Raw genomic sequence first — 22,694 nt, forward strand, 5'->3', positions numbered from 1 at the left:
GCTATTATTATTTTATGGAAGAATATTCTTTGATTTATCTATTTGAATTATGAAAATATTTATTCCAATGATTAAAGTTTTCATAAATTATATTTAAATGTTTCATGGTGATTATCCCAATGATTCCAATTTACATTTGATAGTTTATAATCGTTACTTTAGTATTCAGATGTTTCCTACTTCCATATTCTGGTTTAAAGTTGAAAATTGGAGTATTCCATTGTTTAAAAAAATTAGATACAAAATTAAAAGCATTGCTTTCTGTATTTGGTGAATTGGGTTTTTTGGATGATGAATTATTCAAATCGCTTTTTTGTTCATTCGTTTTTTTCTCCTTTTCTTTTAATTTTCTTTTTTGGGGCTTATAATTTTCTTTTTCATGTTTCCAAACATTCCATTTCTTTTCTTTTATTAGTTTGTCTATAAATTCATTACGCCATTCTTCATAATCTTGGGTTGTATCATTTTCAAATTTTGCCCACTCGTTACTTTTCTTATTCATAAAAAAGTAATCTTTAATTTCTATCCATTCGTCCCATTCATGTGTTTCTCTATCTAGTGTATTTTCCCATTTTTTCAATTTTTCAAATTTCGACTTATATAATTTAATAAACCATTTATTAATATATTTCCAGTTTTTCCAATATTTGTTTTCACGATGTTTCCAATCAGATGATACCCATTCATCTAATATATATATTTTAATAAACATATATGTCTTAAAAGTTAATAAGATTTTGAACACAGATTTATTCTGAAATGAGAAAGCATATTATTTATATTATATATATATTTAGGAAATTTTATGTGTAATTTTTTTTGAAATTAGAAAATCAAATTATTCAATTTTATGCACTCGTTGATAATAGTATATATTCAAATTATTATTATTCCATGTGTTAGGCTAAGTAAACACGGAAAAAAAAAATATATGATGAATAATATGTTTTTTATTATTTTATAGAACTACTTTATTTGGGTTTATAACATATAAAAATACAATAAATAACAATAATAAAAATGAAATGGTAATATATTATTTATAGATTGCATTTTTTTAATAAGAATATCAATTTTTATGTATGCGTATAAATTTTTTTAAACTGCATAACAGATGGTGATTTTATTTACATTAATTTCGATTTTTAAAATTCTCTTAAACCATAAATTAAGAACAAAGATGGAAACATATTCAATTATATTTGAACTGATATTGCATAATAATAATGATTAAATAGTAAATTGAAAAAAATTATCTTAAATTATAACCGATAATATATATAATGTGTATTTTTTGAATGGTATTTTGTGTCTAATTTTAAATTTTAATTATATTTATATTATAATTAATTATAAGAATTATTTTCTCAATAAAGTTAATACATGATGACACAAAGTGCATATTAATTTCGAAGTTATTGTAAAAGATAATATATCTAAAATACTATGCAGATCCATTTTATGATACATAATTTAAGAGCTATATTGATTGGGGAATTATTAATAAAATATTTACAGTATATATTTATTATTATAAACATTTTTCGTTATAAAAAATATAAATAATTAAGAAATATCTTTATTTAAAAAAAGTTATTAATTATTATTTTTTTAGTAAGTCATAATTTTAAAGCTTTGGAAAACTATGCAAATTATAGTATATTTGAGACATAGGCTCATTTTTATAAATCAAGCTTATGGAATATATTTTTATATATTTTATTTCTCTAAATGTATTTTTGTTCACATATATAAATATAACAATGAACAAGACGAACAATGATAATTCTTCAAGTATATTGTTACATAGAATTATAACAGTATAATACAATATTTATATATGAAAAAACTTAGGAAATATGCTTGTGTTTTATTCCTTTCCCTTTTTTCTATTATTTGTATTAATATATAATAATTGAAATGTGGGTATAAAAATAATTTGTTGATTTCAAAATGAATAAAAATAAATAAATATACCTCTTTTGCCAATTACAAATTATTCAAATTAAGTTGAACGTATGCGATATCTAAATATCACCACCATCATCAAAAAAGAAAGGGTATATTTATAATAAATATCAAATTAAATTTTGTATTATAATTAATACTAAATATTATATTTTTCTTCAATATTTATGCTTCATTATTTTTATATAGAAATATAATGTTGCATAGATCCCTAGTTATAACTTGAGCACATATGTGGCATGGTAAGCGTAAAAACAGATAAATATTTTTTAAATGTCTTTTTATTTTATATATATAATAAATGGGCATTAAATGTTATTAGATATAAGAAAAAATTTACATATACATTTATGAAAAATTAATATGTTTCATTTTATTTATCTTCATAAGTCATGATTGCTTTGTATTTAATTCAAAGAGCATCTAAAAACAAAAGACTGATACGTTATATGAATTAATATATAATATATGCACATATACTGTATTATTTAATTATAATTTTGGAATCAATATGTTTAAATGTGTATGGATTTATAATTTATATTATTATATATTTTTTTAGGAAAAATAAAATATAAATTGTTTTTTTTACAAAGATACACGCATCTAAAAAATATATATTGAATATAACTGGGATATCTCTGTATACAAAATAAAATAAACATCTTAGTAATAAAAATATTTATTAAAAAATAACGAGTGGGTGCTAAATTTATATGGTTGTTAATATTGCATATAATTAGGGAATATTCTAATGTTGATATGTGTTGCCATTATTTTACGCATAAAAAATATAATTGCTTTATTATAAAATAATTTAAATGTTCTTATAAGATTTAGGCATTATAAATAAATGAAATTATTTTAATCTAAAATAGTTGTTTTTTTTGAAAAATTGTTTTTAATATTTTTTTATAAGAAATGTATAAGTTGTATTACATGTATAATATAATACAGTACTGTAACAAACCCTTTGAACAAAAAATATTATTATTATTTCTAGATTATCATGGGATAAATTTTAAAATTAACATATTTTATTTTAAAAAAATAAAAAATTGTCGTATCCCTGTACTATATATATATTCCCATCTCAACATCGAATTAAAAAAATGCATAATGTAATAAATCATTTTTAACGTAGTTATATGTGCATACTATTTATTTTATATATATAGTTTTTGCTATTATTTTCTAAATAATTTATAGGATTAATCTATAATTGTGTATTACAATTAAAAAAATGGACTTGGTTGAATATATAATATATTTTTTATTTTTAAAATACTAATTAAAAAACTTTATAATTAAATTGTATTATTAAATATTTAACAATATTTTTATGGAATTTCACATATTTATAACAAATTAATATAAAATGACTAATACTATTATAATATAGTGAATCTTCATAATTAATACCAAATATCATATGCACAATTATAAGCAAATTGATTAATAAAACTATATAATGTACTATAAAATGTCTCAATGTTTTTTTTCTTTGAATTTCTTATAGTATTAAAAAAATATAATATATACGGTAAAAATGAATTACAAATTAATACAAATTACTTCGTCTCTTCTTTTAATGTGCTTATGTGAAGTATATAGTAACGATGTAAAATGCTATATATTAAATTTATAAACATTTGGTTATTGTGCTAGAATTTATAATATGGTAATGTTTTACATTATAAAATAAAATATAATTCTACATATATTCAAAATTTATGTATTTTTAGAAAAATAATAATAATGGGACTAGGATTACAAAATCAAATCGATTGTTATTTGAGCCAGAAAAAAATGAAATGGGAGAAGAGGAAGTATGTGAAGAAAATGTATCATCATGTGATGACCAAGAGTCCATAAACGACGATCAAGAATCAATTTATGATGATCAACCAATTTATGAAAATCAACCAAATAATGAACCAGTAGTGAAAATGTATGTGTCAAAAGACCCAGTGTTTGAAGAAATAAAAGTAAGCACCACTCCAAAACTAAAGATGGGAAGATTAGGGATACCACCACCATCAGAACGCAGACAAATTATAGAAATGCCATTTAGGTCACCTACTCCACCACCAGTAAATTTGGATTATGAAACCAAAGTAACACAACCACATGTATTTAAAAGAACATCCAAAATGTTGTATAGTTCACATTGTAGCTATCCAAATAGTAAAGAAGTTAAATCAGAGATAATCGATTGGGATAACTTTATGTCGGTAATTGATCATGTTGTTTCAACTGACCCAAAGTTAGAAAATTATTTGAAAAACAAAGTTTATCCAAAAAGACGTAAATACCCATGCAATATGTATTAAGAACTATATACATATTTAGATGAAGAAAAATTAAAAACTTATGCTAATGAAAATAATATTGAGAACTAGTTAAAAGGGAAATGTTTTTAAAATATGGACTATAAAAATGCATAATGATGAAAAATAAAAATATTGAAGGGAATGAAACTGAGAATCATATAAGTTCAAAATTATAGGAAGACTATATCTAGCCAAAAGTTAATAAAAAAAATTCTATAAATATTATATAAATTATAAATAATGAAATTGATGTGTTGTTAATATTCAAAATAAAAATTAAAGCAGAAATAAAATTATAGTAATAAACACAAATGATAAAGTTTTAAATGGAATGGATGTCATATAAATACTTTTTCAAAAGATATATATATATACATTAATTTTATTTGATTTGTTTTTGTTGCTTTATAAATTATTGTATTATGCAAAAATATAATATATTAGCCAATTATAATTTTATATTATATTGTAATAAAAAAACACAGGCAACAATAAATATAAATATATTGATTAAACATATGCAATATATAGGTATCTACGAAGAACCTGTGGTTCAGTTACGAGGTTGATTTAATTTTGAATAATTTGATAATATTTATTGGTCTGTAAATGCTGACCAAATATATTTACGTTTCTATATGTTTAATCGCGAGGTTTTGTCTAAATATACAACCAAAAAAGGGGTACTGCCATTAATATGAAATAGGCCATAGTATTTTTTCCATAAAGTATAATATATACAATTTCGTGTTAATATATATTTAAAATGATTAAAATAATATATGATATTATATATATTAATATAAATATTGGTTATATATGAAGTCATATTATGATATATTATAATTATCTATTATATGAGGCTTGCTAATCAGGGGATATATTGAATTAAGCATGACGCAATATATTTCTTTATTTGGTGAAAAATGTTATTTAGTAAAACTTATTATTTGTGTCACTATTATTTTGATTTAAATTATAACTTTCCAACCAAACTATATAGTAATTTTATATATTAGGGTAATGTTATAATTCGATTCATTTTTAATATTCCTCTGCATTATAATATATCTTCAGGTTGATGGATATATTGTTAATTAATCACATTACCAATATATAATAGATAGTCATAAAATATAGGTTCATATATATCGATAGAGAATCGACAATGTAGCATTGTCTATAAAATATGTTATATGCATCTAACATTTTTAATAATACAACAAAAGTCGCACTATATATACAATATTTTTGAAGTTTTAATTGTAGTTGCTTTTCTCTTTTTGTATTTCCTTTACATTTGCATTAAAATTAATTATTAATAATAGAAGTTGTTTTATATGCTTTGATTTATTTATCATAAGGTATAATAATAGTTTAATCACTATTAATTTATAAATTTGATAGTTTTGAGGTATAAATAAATTATATTTTAAAATAGTTAAAATATAAATATATAAATAAAATTTAATGTTATAGTTTGCTATAATACTTATAAATAATTTGGTATATAAAATTAACGTTATTGTTCTAATATATATAATATTGTATCAGTGACTAAAACTGAAATATGTTAAATTTGGGAAAAATATACAATTATATATTAATTCAAAGTATATAGAAAAGGTATGTAATAATTAGTTTAATTTGAACTAATAACACTTTTATCAGGTTATTATATATATACAAATTCACAAATATATAATTTAAATATATTTTTATTACGAAACAATATGTTCTAAAATGTTATACTTTAAAACAATGAAACAAGGAAAAATATTAATTGGATTAAAGTATTCCTCTTGAGTGAATGAATTATCTCATTGTACTATACATTTATATATTATTAGTAACAACAAAATAATATTAGGTTAATATATTATTTTATTTGATAGACTACATGGGTATAAATTCATCATATATATTATTAAAGGTATGATAAGATTATAATTGTATGCATACAATATCAAATGAAATGTTATAAAATTTATTTAATTATGCTTTAATGCGATAATATTAGAGTTAATACTGCCAAGAAAAATAATATTAATAATTCTATAGTCTTCTTAAAAATTTTTTTTTCATCACAAAACTAAATATAGTTTATTATAAAATATAAAAGAAAACTATATATTTAGAAAATAATTCTAAGGCATTTTTAATGTATACATGAAATAAAAGTTTTAATGGTAGAAAATATAATTAAACTATGTAGAATAAATAATTCTTATATGGTTATATTATTATCTTAAAAAAGTATAATTCCCTTATCTCTCCTATCTAAAATGTAAATATAACAATTTAATTACGCATAGTTTTCTATTATACTTTAAAATTTGTATAAATACTTATTTATGTGTTAATATTTAATATTTCTAAGTATGATTTAAAAAAAAATATATTTAGAATCTTATTTAAGCTTATAGATAACATAATAAATACGGTTTCAGTGCTAATTGTCGTTTTAAACCGTGGGACAAATGTGAAAAATATATTATAAAAAATTTAAAAAATGGATAATTTTCCTTAAATCCATAAATTACCTGGGGGCTGGAAAAATTTTTAATGGGATATTTATGTCGTTTTAAACCGTGGGACAAATGTGAAAAATATATTATAAAATCACTCATAAGGTATATTTTTAAATTGAATTATATAGGAATAAAAATAAAGTTATTGAACTCATTAAGATGAATTATGAACTTATTTATATTAAATAAAAACAATATTAAAATTATGTATATGCAATTAAAAAAGGGAACAATGCAACTTATTTTATAAATGTTATAATTTTAGGAAAGTTTATATTATATATTATAAGAAACAGGTATATAAAAATTTAATATATTCCTTTTCTATGTTCAAACATACTTTAAATTCATTATAAAAGTATATTCATTTTTGTAATAAAGTTATACCAGATGCTAATAAAAATAACATTTTTTGTATAAAATGCATCATATCTATATTTAATCAAAAGTGTACTGAACAACCCTATATTTAAGGTGAATTAGATAATTATCATAAAAATGTAACTTTTCTTTAGTAATAATATTATTTTATTATTCTATATTAATTTCATTATTGAAAAACTTATAATATATTTAACTACAGACAATTAATATTTATAGGGTTAAAGTATTTGCGTCACATATTGGGGGCAACGTATATAAAACAGCATGATTCTACTCAATTTACAAATATAAAATGAAATTTCATCACAATGGATGCAAATATAGTATATGCATTTTTAATAATAATAACTTCCTTTACATTTTTTGATATTGCACTATATATAAATATCATTAAACTTTATTATAATAAAATTTTCAATAATGCATATTTATAATAATTATTTTTAAATGTTTATTTAGTGTAGGAACTTCCTTTTAGTGACGACAGATTTTCCCGATAAATTGGACAATGACGGAAAGTATTATTTTAAAGATGATCAACATTTCAAACAGTATTGTAGTAATCAAAATTGTGTCAATGAGCTCGAAAAAGTTAATGCTGGATGTTTATATTTTTTTAAAGAATTCTTTGGTAGTTCTGATTTGTTTGAGTTTGTTGCAAAAAGTAACATCAATATTGTTGAATATATTATGATATGGTTAAGTTATATGTTAAGCCTGAAACCAGAAGGAAATAAGAGCAATCTACAATATTTTTATGATACATATATAAATAAACAAGAAAAGTATACACATTCTATAAATGGTGTTACGGAGTATAAAAATTATAAGAATCTTATAGATACAAAAAAATATTATTTGAAAATGGATATTAAAGATATATCTAAATTTTATGCTCCATTTAAATTGTTATGTGAAATGTATTCTACATTTGATGAAAGCACGTCAAATTGCACAAAATGTTCAGAAAAAGCTAATCAATTTGTTAATAAATATAAAGAACTTAATGGAGATTCTAATAATACTTATGGAAGTTCATATAATAAAATATTATCTACTTTATTAACCGATTATAATAATTTAAAAAATAAATGTAATGAAGTTGGATTGTAACGATTTTCCACTCCTTCCAGCGATAAAAACAGAAGAAAATTCTGTACAAAGTTCTGAAGATACATCAAGTTCGTCGATAGCAAACAAATTATTTACAGTTTTATCGATATTTGGTGCAATAGCATTTTTTTTAGGAATTTCTTATAAGGTAAATAATAAGGAATTAAAAAATTATTTTCATTATATATATGCAAACATTAACAAAAATATCATACACTTCTTAACGTTTTATATTAGTATTCGTTATTTGAATTTCGGAAACGATCCCAAAAACAATATTTAAGAGGAAAGCTAAAAAAATAAATAAATAATGGATCATTAATATATGATTCGAAGAATATTGACTATTTGAGGAATATTAATAATGATTTATACATGCTAAGAAACTGTTTATTTGAAAATATGTAATTTTTTCATAATTTTTATATAGTTTTTATGTTGTGGGTCAGGGTTAAGTACTATGTTGTATTTAATTTTGAATAATTTGATAATATTTATTAGTTTAATGAATTGTTTTAAATATATATAGGAAATAAGTTATTAAAAATATGTATAGGATAAGTTGGAGTTTTTAAGATTTAAATTAAGACTAAATATGTAAGAAAAAATGAGGATGAAGAAATATATTTTTATAAATTATAAGAATTGCATTTCGTGTTAATATAATTTAATGTTAAATGTGTTGAACTATGTACTTTTTGTATTTTATTGTTAATTTATGGTTAATGGTTTATGGGGCAATTGGTCGAATATTGGGATCGATGTAGAAAGATGACTCCCCAGTATAGATTTGGTTCTATAAGAGAAAGCTGATTTAAATAATTACAATATATAATATGAGAAACTGGTGGAGAATGAAAAGAGATAGAAAAACGTGAAAAGGGTTATACATTGAAGAAATTGTAAAGTCGTAAATTGAGTTGATGAGAAAATGGGATTATTAAAGATATCGAAAGTTATGTAGGTCGATCCTGTACCATTTATTTATTTATTTATTTATTTTATTTTTTTATTTTTTTTTATAAAAAAGAACAATTATTTATAATTATAAATTTAATTAACTTTTTTTTTCGAAGTTAAACATTTAATATTAACTTATATTTTATTAGTTAATGTTTTGTTTCGATTTGGGTTTAATTTTATATTCTTCATATAATAAATAATTCTTTCATAATTGATATATATATATATATATAAATTACGAAATATATAATTTATATAAGACATAATACATTTTATAATAGTTAAAATGAACATATATATATAGATACGTTTTATAATATATTTCGTTAGCAAATTTCCTAGTAACTCCCAAAAGTTATATATATAATTATGTTATTATTATAAAAGTTATAGATATTAATGAACAAAACGCTGTTTCAATAACTAGGCACTGGAATATTTTTAGATGATGTCAACATAATATAGATATTATATAAAAGTATATTTATTGAGCTTATATGTTCTAATAATATTTTTTGTTATTATACATATATAAATTAATAAATATGTATTATAAATATTTCGTTTTACTAAGGAGAATATATATGTTTTAAAACATTTTATTCTAAAACGATGAAATAAGGAAACTTTTTACATAGATTTAAAGTATTCCTATTGAGTGCAATAATAAGTTTTTTGCAACATACAATGGGTAGGAGTAGGAATAAGAATAATAATATATTAATATGCTACTAAATAGTAACAAATATATTACGCTTATTTAATTTGATTATATAGATATACAGTAGTATATATATTATTAAACGTGTGGGAAAATCAAAATTGTGGGCATACAAAATCACATGAAATATAATAAGATTTATTTAAGTATGCTTTAATGTGGTGATATTAGTATTAACACTATCAAGCAATATATTATTAATTCTATTAATAATTATATGCTTTTCTTAAAATGACCATTTTCATACTATTAAATATATTCTTGTTCGAAAATATCCAATATATAATATTTTCTTAGGTCATTATCAGAAATTTACACAAAAAAAGGCATACTCATGATATATTACTTTCCAAATGAATTTATAATTAACTAATGCATGAATAAATTATAAAATTAAGAAAATAATTAGTTTAAAGTAAAATGTATGAAAACAATTTAATTTACTTTATTATATATATTATAATAAGTTTTCTTATTTGTTAATAGTTAAAATAATGAAAAATATGCAAGCTATTATTAAAATCGAATTTACACGCTGTGGTTTAAGTTTATAATTATCTCGATTAATTTGTATTATTTGTTTTTTTAAATTGTGTAAAGATGCATAAAATGCAAACTCGAAATTATTCATTAAATGTATTTGTGTATAAAGGAATATTAGATAAAACAAAGTTATTGCAAATTATGAAAAATTATTTTAATTAATATGGATAAATTAAAAAAATATAAAAATTATGTATAATATATTTAGAAAAATAATTAATACTAAGTTAATATTTAATTATTATAATTTAAATAAAAATGTGTGTTACATTTACTAGAACTAATACTAAAAGATATAATATTCCTTACAAAATAATAACAAATGTCAATAAATTATATTGAATAATGAGATATAATACATTCTCATTTTTTTATATATATACGGTTATATAATTTTGGAACCACTTTATTAAAACTAATATATAATACATCTTTATTCCCATATATAAACATACAAATACAATGATATATATTATAATATAAAAATGGATTTAATTCATGATTATTACGATATTACATAGAATTGTGTAATGTCGTTATATCAAATTTGAATAGAAATAGTGATATTGTGCGTATGATCAACGATTTTCAAAAAAGTCAAAAATTAGAAGGTTTATCTAAATTATCATAAAAATAAATATATGTTATTCCCCATACACTACTATATTATATACTAATTTAAAATTAATAATAAGATTAACTACAGACAACTTTATATAGAAAGACACATAATTGTATAACTTATTTGGGTATAGTATACAAGTTTTATATAAAAATGACATGATGCCATTTAACATACAGATTAAAAAAAAATTCGATTACAATGCCTAAGGATCTGGTAAATACACCATTTTTAAATAAAATTGTTTTCTTTAGACTGAATATATTATATTTCCCATATATTATTATTAAACCTTATTTTAATAAATTTTATAAAAATTTTCTTAGTGTGCGATATTTCAAAATGTTAATAATCTTTTTAATAAAGGAGAACTTGATTTTGATGCAATAAATTTGAAAAATGGACCTTACATTCGGTATTGCCCTTATCATATAGAATCAAGAAAATATGAATGTAAAAACATTTATGATGGACTTAACGCTCTGTGTATGCATTTATTTACTGAATTATACAAAATTCCTGGAGAGGCAATGAAATTTAAAAGTGGCAATAACGAATATGTTGGATACATTATGATGTGGCTAAGTTATAGATTATTTCAGATAAACGATTATAATGATCCAACTTTACTCCAATTTTATAAAAATTATTTAATGAACACGTTTATAAATTATGAGCATTTGGATAAAATAAAAAAAAACAGGTATTTGAAGGATGCCAACATTGTATATATGAGTCAATTATATAATTTATTTAATGGAATATGTAATCTCACTTTGAAATATTCAATAAATCCTACAGAAATTAGTCCAATTATTTTAGGTTCTAACCAAATTTATAATATTCATAAAAATCTTTATAATGATATTAAAGAATGTGATTCATATCTTTATTTATTAAATACTTTAAAAACAGAATATGAAAAAATAAAAAATAAAATTACTAAGAATAAAAGGCGTGATTTAATTAGTGGTCAACTATATGCTAATATTAAAAATCTTGTTGATACAAGGAAACTAGATAAAAAATATAAATCTGGATTTGGGTTCGAAGAATGTATAAGAGAAAATTCAAAGATTAATAAAAAATTCCCCAATCCTGCTACAAAAGATCAAAATCCTAAACCATCATCTGAACGAAATCGACCATCTAAACCGCACACAACAATTAAAAAACCTGTACAAAAGGGTATTTCACGATCACCGCCACCATCATTGCCAAAACTTTCAGGAGTATCATCACCGCTACCGCCGTTGCCTTCATACCAACCAAAAGATAATGAACTTGAAACACCACCAGCACCACGTGTTTTATCAATAATTTCAATATCTTCACAAAAAAGCACTGAATTACAAAAAACTGCAACAGAAGAATCAAATCACAAAAATGGACAAGAATCTCCTAAAATTAAACTACATGTTTCAGACAATAGTGAAAGGAATGCAGGAGATACAATTGTTGATAAAAGAAGCTCAAGTAGTGGAAGCATAAATCATGGTGGTGAATCAAGTGATCAGGGTTCAGGGAATGGACTTGGAGATTCACCAAACATAACTACCAATGAAATTGGTACACATACAGATAAAACTATTGCAGTAAACGGTAATAAAACCGAAGAAAACTCTAAAGGAAATGAACAAAAAGATTCAGTGGGTAACACAGGAAATAAAAAGAGCCACCCAGGCAATCCAAGAAATCCAGATCATCCAAACAATCATCTCTCAACTTCAGGTACCAATCAAGGAGATTCAAGTGATGGATTTGTTGATGGGCCAAAAGATTCAACTGTTGGGGAAGGGGATACAGGTAGCAGGTCATTAAATACAGGTGGTGGACAAAATGAACAAAATATATCAGGAGAACCGGATGGTGGTCAAGGAGGTCGTGGAGGTTCAGAAGGATCAGAGGATTCGGGAGGTGGATCAAATAGTGAACCAGGTACCATAGATAATGTTTCAGGAGAAAAAGAAACTAAAAGTACACCAGGGACATCTTTTAATATTGGACTAGACATTTTTAGGATCACATTAAAAGGCATGGACCAATTAAATAACCCTTTCAAGTTTTTTAGAACATATAAGGATAAAATTATAAATATCTCTAATGAAATCCATGGTATATATAATACAACTTTAAATATTATAAAAAATGGTTTCGATAAATCTATTAATGTTTTTAATGAAATTATTGAAAATATAAGTTTCGACTCTAAACAAGTAGAAAGACCTGATGATTCAGGCGATAAAAGACATGGATCAGACGGCACAGGGGATAAATCGCCTACATCTGATGACTCACCACCGCATCAAGGAGGTTCGACTCAAAGAAATCCAACACAAGAAAATTCGCATCAAATTTCACTAACACCAAGTTCAAATGAACAAACTAGGGAAACGAAATCGTCTCAGGACACACCTGAAAACAAAAATTATAAAAGCAGTCGCGAAGAACCTCAAAAACCAGTGCCAGCACCAGTGATTAAACTAAAAAATTCAGTAACCGAAGTAAAGGAAAATGGAACAACAGGAATATATGTTAATATACTCAAAAAATACAAACCAATTGGAATTTTAATTATAGCTCTATTAGCTCCCATTACTTTATTAATTGTATACAAGGTAAATAAAATAAAATTATGATGTATACACTTTTTAAAATATTTTTCCACGAAAATATTATATATGTTTCATAATTTTATGTTAGTATTTTTCATTTGGATGGAGAAAGGAATTGAAGAGAAAACAAAACATGAAAAAGGTTATAAAATTGTTTGGTGGAAATAAAACGACAAAAAAAGTTATAAACTCAACTAATGGGAAAAAACAAATGCAAATAATTATAAATTCATCTGAACACAAAAAACAGACTAAAAAATCTATAAATTACGTTTATAGGGGAAAATCTCCATTATTAAATATATACAACCATGTACAGGTTAACCCTGCACCATTTATTAATTTATTTTTTTTATTAATATTTTTTGTTTATAAAAGAAAAAAAAATTCTTTGGATTGATAAATTTAATTAATGTCTTATATTTTTTGTAAAATAACCAAAGTTCCGATGTTTATGGCACTGACTTTAAAATTCAATATAAATATAAAAATGATAAATAAGTAAATTCAGTTATTACTATTATTATTGTTATAGTTAAATAAACTCATAAGTATAATCAAAAAATATATTTATGTATAATATTATAATATAAATATATGTATTTTAATAATCTATATAAAACTATGATGTTTAACCGATTCGTTTTGTTTCCATTATAATAGTTTTCTATAATTATAATAATAACGCTAATTACTAATATAATGAATAACTAAAAAGCATATATTTTATAAAACCATTTATTATTGAAAGAATTCATAATAGTTTTTTTAAAAAATATAATAATTTTCCCCTAAATCGTTTTTATATGTACATACAATTGTTTTTTATGCATACTCAGTAAAAAAAATATAAAAGTAGATATTTCCTATAATTAACAGTTATTGAAATAACAAATCAATAACATATAATAATCCATTATAAAGGTATCAATGTTATATTCTTGTTAAAGATCCACTTTGGGATATGTGATTTTATATTTCAAAAACTGGATAAATAGAGAAAAAGTTAAAGGCAAAATTAGTCTTAAATATCTTTTTATTATTCTATATTGGCATATATTATATTATCAGTGTTTAATGAATCATTATTTTTTTAATTTAAAATAGTATTGTTTTATCATAGAATTAATAAAATATAGAATGTTAATAAATTAAATGAATACATATACATTGATAACTATAGCAGTAGAATATATAATATAAAAATGAATTATGTAAAACATTTAACAAATATTTATCTAAATTTATATATTAAAAGAGCAAATATACCTTATATTTATCCTCTTAAAGTGGAATATAGAAACCTAATTAAACATAGTTTTATATTATACTTTAAAATTTTCATCAATAGTTATTTATGTGCTAATATTTACTATATATTATTTTAAAAGCAATTTACATTCAAAGGATTATTTAAATTTATAGCTTAATAAATGCGGTTCAGTGCTAATTGTTGTTTTAAGGAATGGAAAAGATATGCAAAATGTATTATAAAATTACCCAATAAAGAATAATTTTAAATTGAAATATTTAGGAATAAAAATAAAGTTATCTGACTTATTAAAATAAATTATGAATTTATCTATATTAAATAAAAATAATATTAGAATTATATAATTTAGATAGATAATGGATCATGCAACTTAATTTGAAAATACTATATTTTAATAAAATATTGGTATATATTATAAGAAATAACTATATAAACATTTAGTATATTTTAAAAAATTACTATTTATATACTTTTAAGTATTATAGTAATAATAGTATTTTTTATTTTTTAAATTTATACAGTATTTAAGTTTTAGAAGGGCAATCATTAAAACATAAGATATAAATATATTCATTTTCTATGTTCAAACATACTTTAAATTCATTATAAAAGTATATTAATTTTTATAATAAAGTTATGCCAGCTGTTAGTATGAATAGCATTTTTTGTATATAATTCATTATATATATATTTAATTAAAATGTATTAAGTAACTCTCTATTTAAGGTAATTTAGCTAATTATGATAAGCGGAAATAGAACGTTTCTTTACTAATAATATTGTTTTATTATGTATAATAATTTAATTATTAAACAGTTATAATATATTTAACTACAGACAATTGTTATATATAGGGTTAAAGTATTTGCGTTACATATTGGGGGAAACGTATATAAAACATCATGATTTTACTAAATTTACAAATTTAAAATGAAATATCATCACAATGGATGCAAATATAGTATATGCATTTTTTAATAATAATGTTTTCCTTTACATTTTTTGATATTGCATTATATATAAATATCATTAAACTTTATTTTCATAAATTTTTCAATAATACATGTTTTTATTAATTATTTTTAAATGTTTTATAGTGTAGTAACTTCCTTTTAGTAAGGATGAACTTTCCCGATCAATTGGACAGTGACGGAAAGTATTATTTTAAAAATGATGATTATTTGAAAAAGTATTGTGATAACGAAAATTGTGGGAGTGATCTCGAAAAAGTTAATGCTGTATGTTTATATTTTTTTAAATAATTCTTTGGGAGTTCTGAGTTGTTTAAGTCTGTTGCAAAAAGTAACATTAATATTGTTGAATACATTATGATATGGTTAAGTTATATGTTAAACCTAAAGGAAAATAATAATGGTAGCGACAGTCTAACTTATTTTTATACTACATTTATAAATAAACAAGAAAAGTATAGAAATTCTATAACAGGTGTTGGTGCTTATAGTAGTTATAAGGATCTTATAGATAAAACAAATATGATGAATATGGATATTAAAGATATATCTAAATTTTATGATACATTTATATTATTATGTGAAATGTATTCTGTATTTGATGTAGACAAAAATGATTGCACAAAATGTTTGGATAAAGCTAATCAATTTGTTGAAAAATATAAAAATCTGAATGAAAATTCTAATAATACTGAAGGCAGTCCATATAGAAAAATATTGTTTACATTATCAAATGATTATGATAATTTAAAAAATGAATGTAAAGATGCTCAAGGTAGCAATTTTCCACTCCTTACAGAAATAAAAACACCACAAAATGCTACAAAAGATCCTGAACAAGCTTCTGTACAAAATTCTGCACAAACATCTGAAGTTACATCATTAAGTTCGCCGATAGGAAACATATTGATTCCAGTTTTATCGATATTTGGTGCAATAGCATTTTTTTTAGGAATTTCTTATAAGGTAAATAATAAGCCAATTAAAATATATTCAACATCAAGTAATTTATAAATATAAGTAAATTATACATTTTTTTAATTTTTATATTAGTATTCATTATTTAGGTCTCGAAAACGATCTCGAAAACAACATTTAAGAGAAAAGCTAAAAAAATAAAGAAGAAACTGGATAATTAATATATGATCATAATAATAGCGATCAATATACTTTAATATATTTTTATATTTGTAAATAACAAAATTTTGATCATAATTTTTGCATAATTTTTATATAGTTTTTATGTTGTGGGTCAGGGTTATGTTTGTGGATCCCATATTTGGGTTAGGGTTAAGTATTACATTGCATTTAATTTTTTATAATTTGATAACGTTTATTAGTTTAAAGAATTGTTTTAAATATATATAGGAAATAAATTATTAAAATATGTAAAGGATAAGTTGTAGTTTTTAATATTTATATTAAGTGTAAATATGTAAGAAAAAATGAGGATGAAAATAAACGAATAAAGAAATATATTTTTATAAATTATAAGAATTTCATTTCGTGTTAATATAACTTAATGTTAAATGTGTTGAACTATGTACTTTTTGTATTTTATTGCTAATTTTTGGTTAATGGTTTATGGGGCAATTGGTCGAATATTGGGATCGATGTAGAAAGATGACTCCCCAGTATAAATTTGATTCTATAAGAGAAAGTTGATTTAAATAATTACAATATTTAATATGAACAACTGGGGAATGAGGGAATTGGAAGAAAATAATTTATTATGATTTCCTCCATCAGTGACATCTGAATCGGATGATAAATGGAATAAGTGAAGGAGGAATTAATTTAAATGGAATAGAAGTGTTAAGTACTATTTGGAGGAAATATATTTAAAGAAGGTAAGCTAAGTTAAAGGCATGTTTATTTTAATACCCATTATTTTAAGAATTAGTATAATGTTTTAAAAATAATTTTACACTTGAAAATGTTATATATTTTGGTGATTTTTACGCTAGTGTTTATGTTAGTATTTATAAATTGTGGAAGAAGTAGGATTATCAAATATATACAAACTTATGCAAACAGATCCTGCACAGTTATTAATTTTTTGTTTATAGAAGGAAAAACGGTTATTTATATAATAAATTTAATTAACTTATATTTGAAGTTGAATTTAAAAAATATATATTTAAATAATAATAAATAGTAATCTTGGCTATTCGTATAAAGAAGTATTATATATATATGATATATGCCAAGAATTTGCTTCTTATTTTATAATAAAACATAAAGAAATTTTCTATATGGTGAAATTCTCTATTATAACTGAATTATAATATTTATTTGACTTAATTATTATTTATAAAAGTCAAAATATTGTAGTGTTTAAATACAAAAAGCGTCTTAACATCTGTTAAATGAATATAATGAAAATAAAACTTAATAGTATTAAGTGTATTTCATTTTTCGACTTGAGATAAAAATAAATTGGTATCTCATTCAATATATTGGTTCTATATGTATTATTTTTGTGATTTAATATTATAATTTGATTATTTGTTTGAGTTACATTTAAAAATATGAATATTTTATGTTATTTTAATAGAAATCATATATTTGATGCTGTATATTCAGAGATATGTTTATAAATAAAATTATTACATATAAATATATAAAAAAATATATTTTTACACAAAATCGGTAAATAAAATGGAGAATATTAATAAGTAATACTTAAAATTGGAGAAATATTATAATAAAATATAATAAATTAGAAACGATTTAAATGTAAATATCAATGGTGCTTTGCTAATGTTTTCATTATGTGTTTGTATTTATTCATATAAAAAAATATATCCAATATTTTATTATTTTAATAGATATTTATTAATGTGTTCATATGTGAACAATAATAGGAAAATATAAGTTTATAAAATATTAAAAACGTACCACTAAACCCACCAACGTATTATAAATTATATTAAAAGTCTATTTGTATACCAATTTTCCAAAAAATATATTTTATGGAAAATTATTATATACATATATTTTTTTATAATTAAAATATTAAAAACGGTGTATTTTTTAGAGAAGAGTTAATATTTCTTTGAAAAAAAACATAATATATATATCCATAAACAATTTTAATGAAATAACGAAATTTATTATAACAATTACATTAATTAATTTTACAAAAAGTGTAAAAAGTTAATAAATAAAATAAATTCGTTTTTTTTATAGATATATTCATTTATTCATAAATTTTAGAACAAAAAACTAGTAAATATTACTATTTTGTGAATAAATATCAAGTTACCGACATTACCTCAAACTTCATATATTAGTTCTTTTATTTAATAAAGGTAAAAATGAGAGTCAGTGTTTTAAAATATGTTCTTTTTTCAATTGTTATTTGTTCTTTTGAATATGCCAAAAATGTAAGTTACACTTTATTTTCTTTTATTATTAATAATATTTCATTATAGTTTTCGTATATATTTGTTTCACATTAGCCTTATATTATTGTCTCATGTATTGGCAAAACCCTTATGTTAAGTTAAACCAACAATTAAAATTGGTTATATATGTGTTAATATTTCATTTCTTTGCAGGAACTATACTTTGTAAACGATAGAGGGATATGCCTTGAAAGGAATGTAATAAACTTTAGAAATAATAGGACATTAGCAGATGCAGATAACGAATTTGATTTAAATGAATTTTATGAATCAACTTTGAGTCTTGCAAGCCAACTTGGTGATTATGTTGAAGGTAACAAAGAAATAACAAACCTTCAAAATATTATAGATTCACATATAAAGAAGCATAAAGAAAGTAACACATCACTTGATTTAAAAAATGTAGATAGTAAAACAAAAAAATTAATTAATGAGTGTCGAAAAGAATTAGAAGAATTAAAAAAAAAAATTGCTGATAAAACGAATGGCGAATTAGCAATACAACCAATACTGGATAAAAAAATAATAAAAAAAGATGGAAATAGTTCTGTATCAGAACATGAAGGCTTTAAACAATTGAAAGATAATGAAAATAATAAAATTATATCAAGTAATTGTCATATGAAATCAAAAGTGATTAAAAAATTTATAAAAGAAGGAATCAAATTTATCCTGTCGGGGTTGGCATTTTTAGCAGTTGTTGTTTTAATACCAATAATAGGGTTGCCGAGCTTATTTATACTACTCATACCATCTGGATTTTCTACAATTTTTTCCCTTATTAGACTCAACAAATTATACATTAAATTCGAAAAAATATTAAAATAACAACTTTTTATTATTATGCTTTATTATACATGTTTAAATGACTAGAAATAATATAATTAATAATTTATGCCATAAAAGTTATACTTTTTACATTTTATATAATAATTAAATATAATTTAATTGCTTGTTATATTATTATATATTTTAATTTGATATATAATCACGTTATATAATTAATTTATCTGTGATTACCGTTTGTTAAAAACTCATTTGTCTATTTCCATGCACATATATTATGTATTAATGAATTTTTAATGTACTAATTTTTAGCTAATATTTATAATTATTTTAAATAAACAAATTTAAGCACACTATTAATAAAATTATAAGCTATATTGATGGTTCAAATTTAGGTTTAGAGTTTCGTTTTGGAGAACTCGTATTTTGGGTCATGATCCTGTATTGTGGGTTATAGTTTTGGTCTATGGAATCTATGTTTTGGGTTAGGGTTATATTTTTATTAATTTGTTTATAATTTGATCATATTTATTTGTCTATAAATGGTGATTAAATATATATATATACTATACTCGTATGTTTAATCTCGAAATTAAGTCCAAATATGTACCACCCAAAGGAGCATAGCTATTAATATGAAAGGAGTTCATAACATTTTTTCCATAAAGTGTAATATTGGTTTAATATGATTAAAATAGCATATTGAATATATTAATATAGATATTGACTATATATGAATTCATATTATATATATCATAATTATTTATTACATAAAACTTGTTAACTCATAGTTATATTGAATTATGCATATCATAATATATTTCTCTAACGAAACATTTATTAAGTAAAACTTATTACCTGTATTATATTTATTTTAATTTAAATTTTATTTTTATAACCGAACAGTATAATAACCTTATATATCAGAGTATAAATTATAATTCGATTAATACTGAATATTCCTCTATATTATAATATTCCCTCAGGTTAATGGATATATTTTTATTGTTAATTAAACATATTACCAATATATAATAGGCAGTCATAAAATATAGATTCATGGAATATAAATCGAGATTCGACGACGCAACGATACCTATAAAATATGTTTTATGCATCTACCATTTTTAATAATAAAATAGAAATCGCATTACATATACAATATTTTTATAAGTTTTAATTGTGTACGATTCCTTTTTTATGATTCCTTTATATTTGTATTATAATTAATTAGTACTAATAAAAGTTGATTTATGCGCCATAATTTATTTATAATAAGGTATAATAATATACTAATCACTATTAATTTATAAATTTGATAGTTTTGAGGTATAAATAAATTATATTTTAAAATAGTTAAAATATAAATATATAAATAAAATTTAATGCTATAATTTGCTATAATACTTATAAACAATCTGATATATAAAATTAGCGTTATTGTACTAATATATATATAATATTGTATCAATGACTAAAACTGAAATATGTTAAATTTGGGAAGCATATAGAATTATATATTAATGCAAAGTATATAGAAAAAGTATTTAATAATTAATTTAATTTGAATTAATAATTTTTTATTAGGTTATATAAATACAAATTAACATATATATAATTTAAATATATTGTTATTGCGAAATAATATATGCTCTGAAATAATTTAAAAACTATGAAACGAGGAAATATTACACACTGATTTAAAGTATTTTTATTAAACGCATTAATTATACCGTTGTACTATACAGTGATATAGCAGTAACAATATTAATAGTAATAACAATATATAAACATATTAAATATGAACAAATATATTATGTTAAATTGATACACTATGTGGGTATAAATTCATTATATATATTATTAAACTTGTAATAAGACTAAAATTGTATACATACACAATCAAATGAAATATTACAATTTTGACTTAGTATTTTTTAATGTGATAATATTAGAATTAACGCTATAAAGCAAAATAATATTAATGATTCTAGAGTTTACTTAAAAATATAGTTTTTCATCATAAAACTAAATATAGTTTATTATAAAGTATAAAAGAAAACTATATATTTAGAAAATAATTCTAAGGCATTTTAAATTTATACATGAATTGAAAGCTTTAATGGTAGAAAATATAATTAAACTATGTAAAATAAATAAATAATATTATATGGCTACATCCTTGTCTCAAAAAAGTATAATTCCCTTATCTCTCCTATCTAATATGTAAATATAACAATTTAATTACGCATAGTTTTCTATTATACTTTAAATTTGCATCAATACTTATTTATGTGTTATATATTTAATATTTACTAAGTATTATTTTAAAAACAATATGCATTTAAAGACTTATTTAATCTTATAAATGGTATAATAAATGCGGTTCAGTGCTAATTGTCGTTTTAAACCGTGGGAAAGATGTGCAGAATGTATTATAAAATTACCCAATAAGGTATAT

At 21.3% G+C, this 22,694-nt stretch overlaps 4 protein-coding genes and 2 pseudogenes across 4 annotated transcripts, besides 2 other annotated features; 5 read left to right on the forward strand and 1 right to left on the reverse strand.

Annotated features, from left to right (window-relative positions):
- Nucleotides 1-130: 130 nt before the first annotated feature.
- On the reverse strand, nucleotides 131-712 carry PBANKA_1146100 (tryptophan-rich antigen; the record flags this gene model as incomplete). The annotated part of the gene is made up of 1 exon (XM_034566028.1): nucleotides 131-712. One exon carries the CDS (start codon nucleotides 710-712, stop codon nucleotides 131-133), a length of 582 nt encoding a protein of 193 aa, XP_034422666.1.
- Nucleotides 713-3,517: 2,805 nt separating this feature from the next.
- Nucleotides 3,518-4,301, forward strand: PBANKA_1146200 (Plasmodium exported protein, unknown function; the record flags this gene model as incomplete). Its single annotated transcript, XM_034566029.1, has 2 exons — nucleotides 3,518-3,589; nucleotides 3,714-4,301. The coding sequence occupies 2 exons, from the start codon at nucleotides 3,518-3,520 to the stop codon at nucleotides 4,299-4,301; spliced, it is 660 nt and encodes a 219-aa protein (XP_034422667.1).
- Nucleotides 4,302-7,524: 3,223 nt separating this feature from the next.
- PBANKA_1146241 lies at nucleotides 7,525-8,632 on the forward strand (annotated as a pseudogene).
- Nucleotides 7,525-8,632: a sequence feature (BIR protein, pseudogene;~PIR protein, pseudogene).
- A 2,747-nt stretch (nucleotides 8,633-11,379) lies between these two features.
- PBANKA_1146261 (BIR protein) lies at nucleotides 11,380-14,193 on the forward strand (the record flags this gene model as incomplete). The annotated part of the gene is made up of 3 exons (XM_034566031.1): nucleotides 11,380-11,394; nucleotides 11,505-13,796; nucleotides 13,882-14,193. The coding sequence occupies 3 exons, from the start codon at nucleotides 11,380-11,382 to the stop codon at nucleotides 14,191-14,193; spliced, it is 2,619 nt and encodes an 872-aa protein (XP_034422668.1).
- Nucleotides 14,194-16,012: 1,819 nt separating this feature from the next.
- On the forward strand, nucleotides 16,013-17,156 carry PBANKA_1146400 (annotated as a pseudogene).
- Nucleotides 16,013-17,156: a sequence feature (BIR protein, pseudogene;~PIR protein, pseudogene).
- Nucleotides 17,157-19,357: 2,201 nt separating this feature from the next.
- On the forward strand, nucleotides 19,358-20,275 carry PBANKA_1146600 (fam-b protein; the record flags this gene model as incomplete). Its single annotated transcript, XM_034566032.1, has 2 exons — nucleotides 19,358-19,426; nucleotides 19,601-20,275. The coding sequence occupies 2 exons, from the start codon at nucleotides 19,358-19,360 to the stop codon at nucleotides 20,273-20,275; spliced, it is 744 nt and encodes a 247-aa protein (XP_034422669.1).
- Nucleotides 20,276-22,694: the final 2,419 nt, after the last annotated feature.

This window comes from Plasmodium berghei (assembly GCF_900002375.2).
Source record: "Plasmodium berghei ANKA genome assembly, chromosome: 11".
In the NCBI taxonomy this organism is placed as follows: Eukaryota; Apicomplexa; class Aconoidasida; order Haemosporida; family Plasmodiidae; genus Plasmodium; species Plasmodium berghei.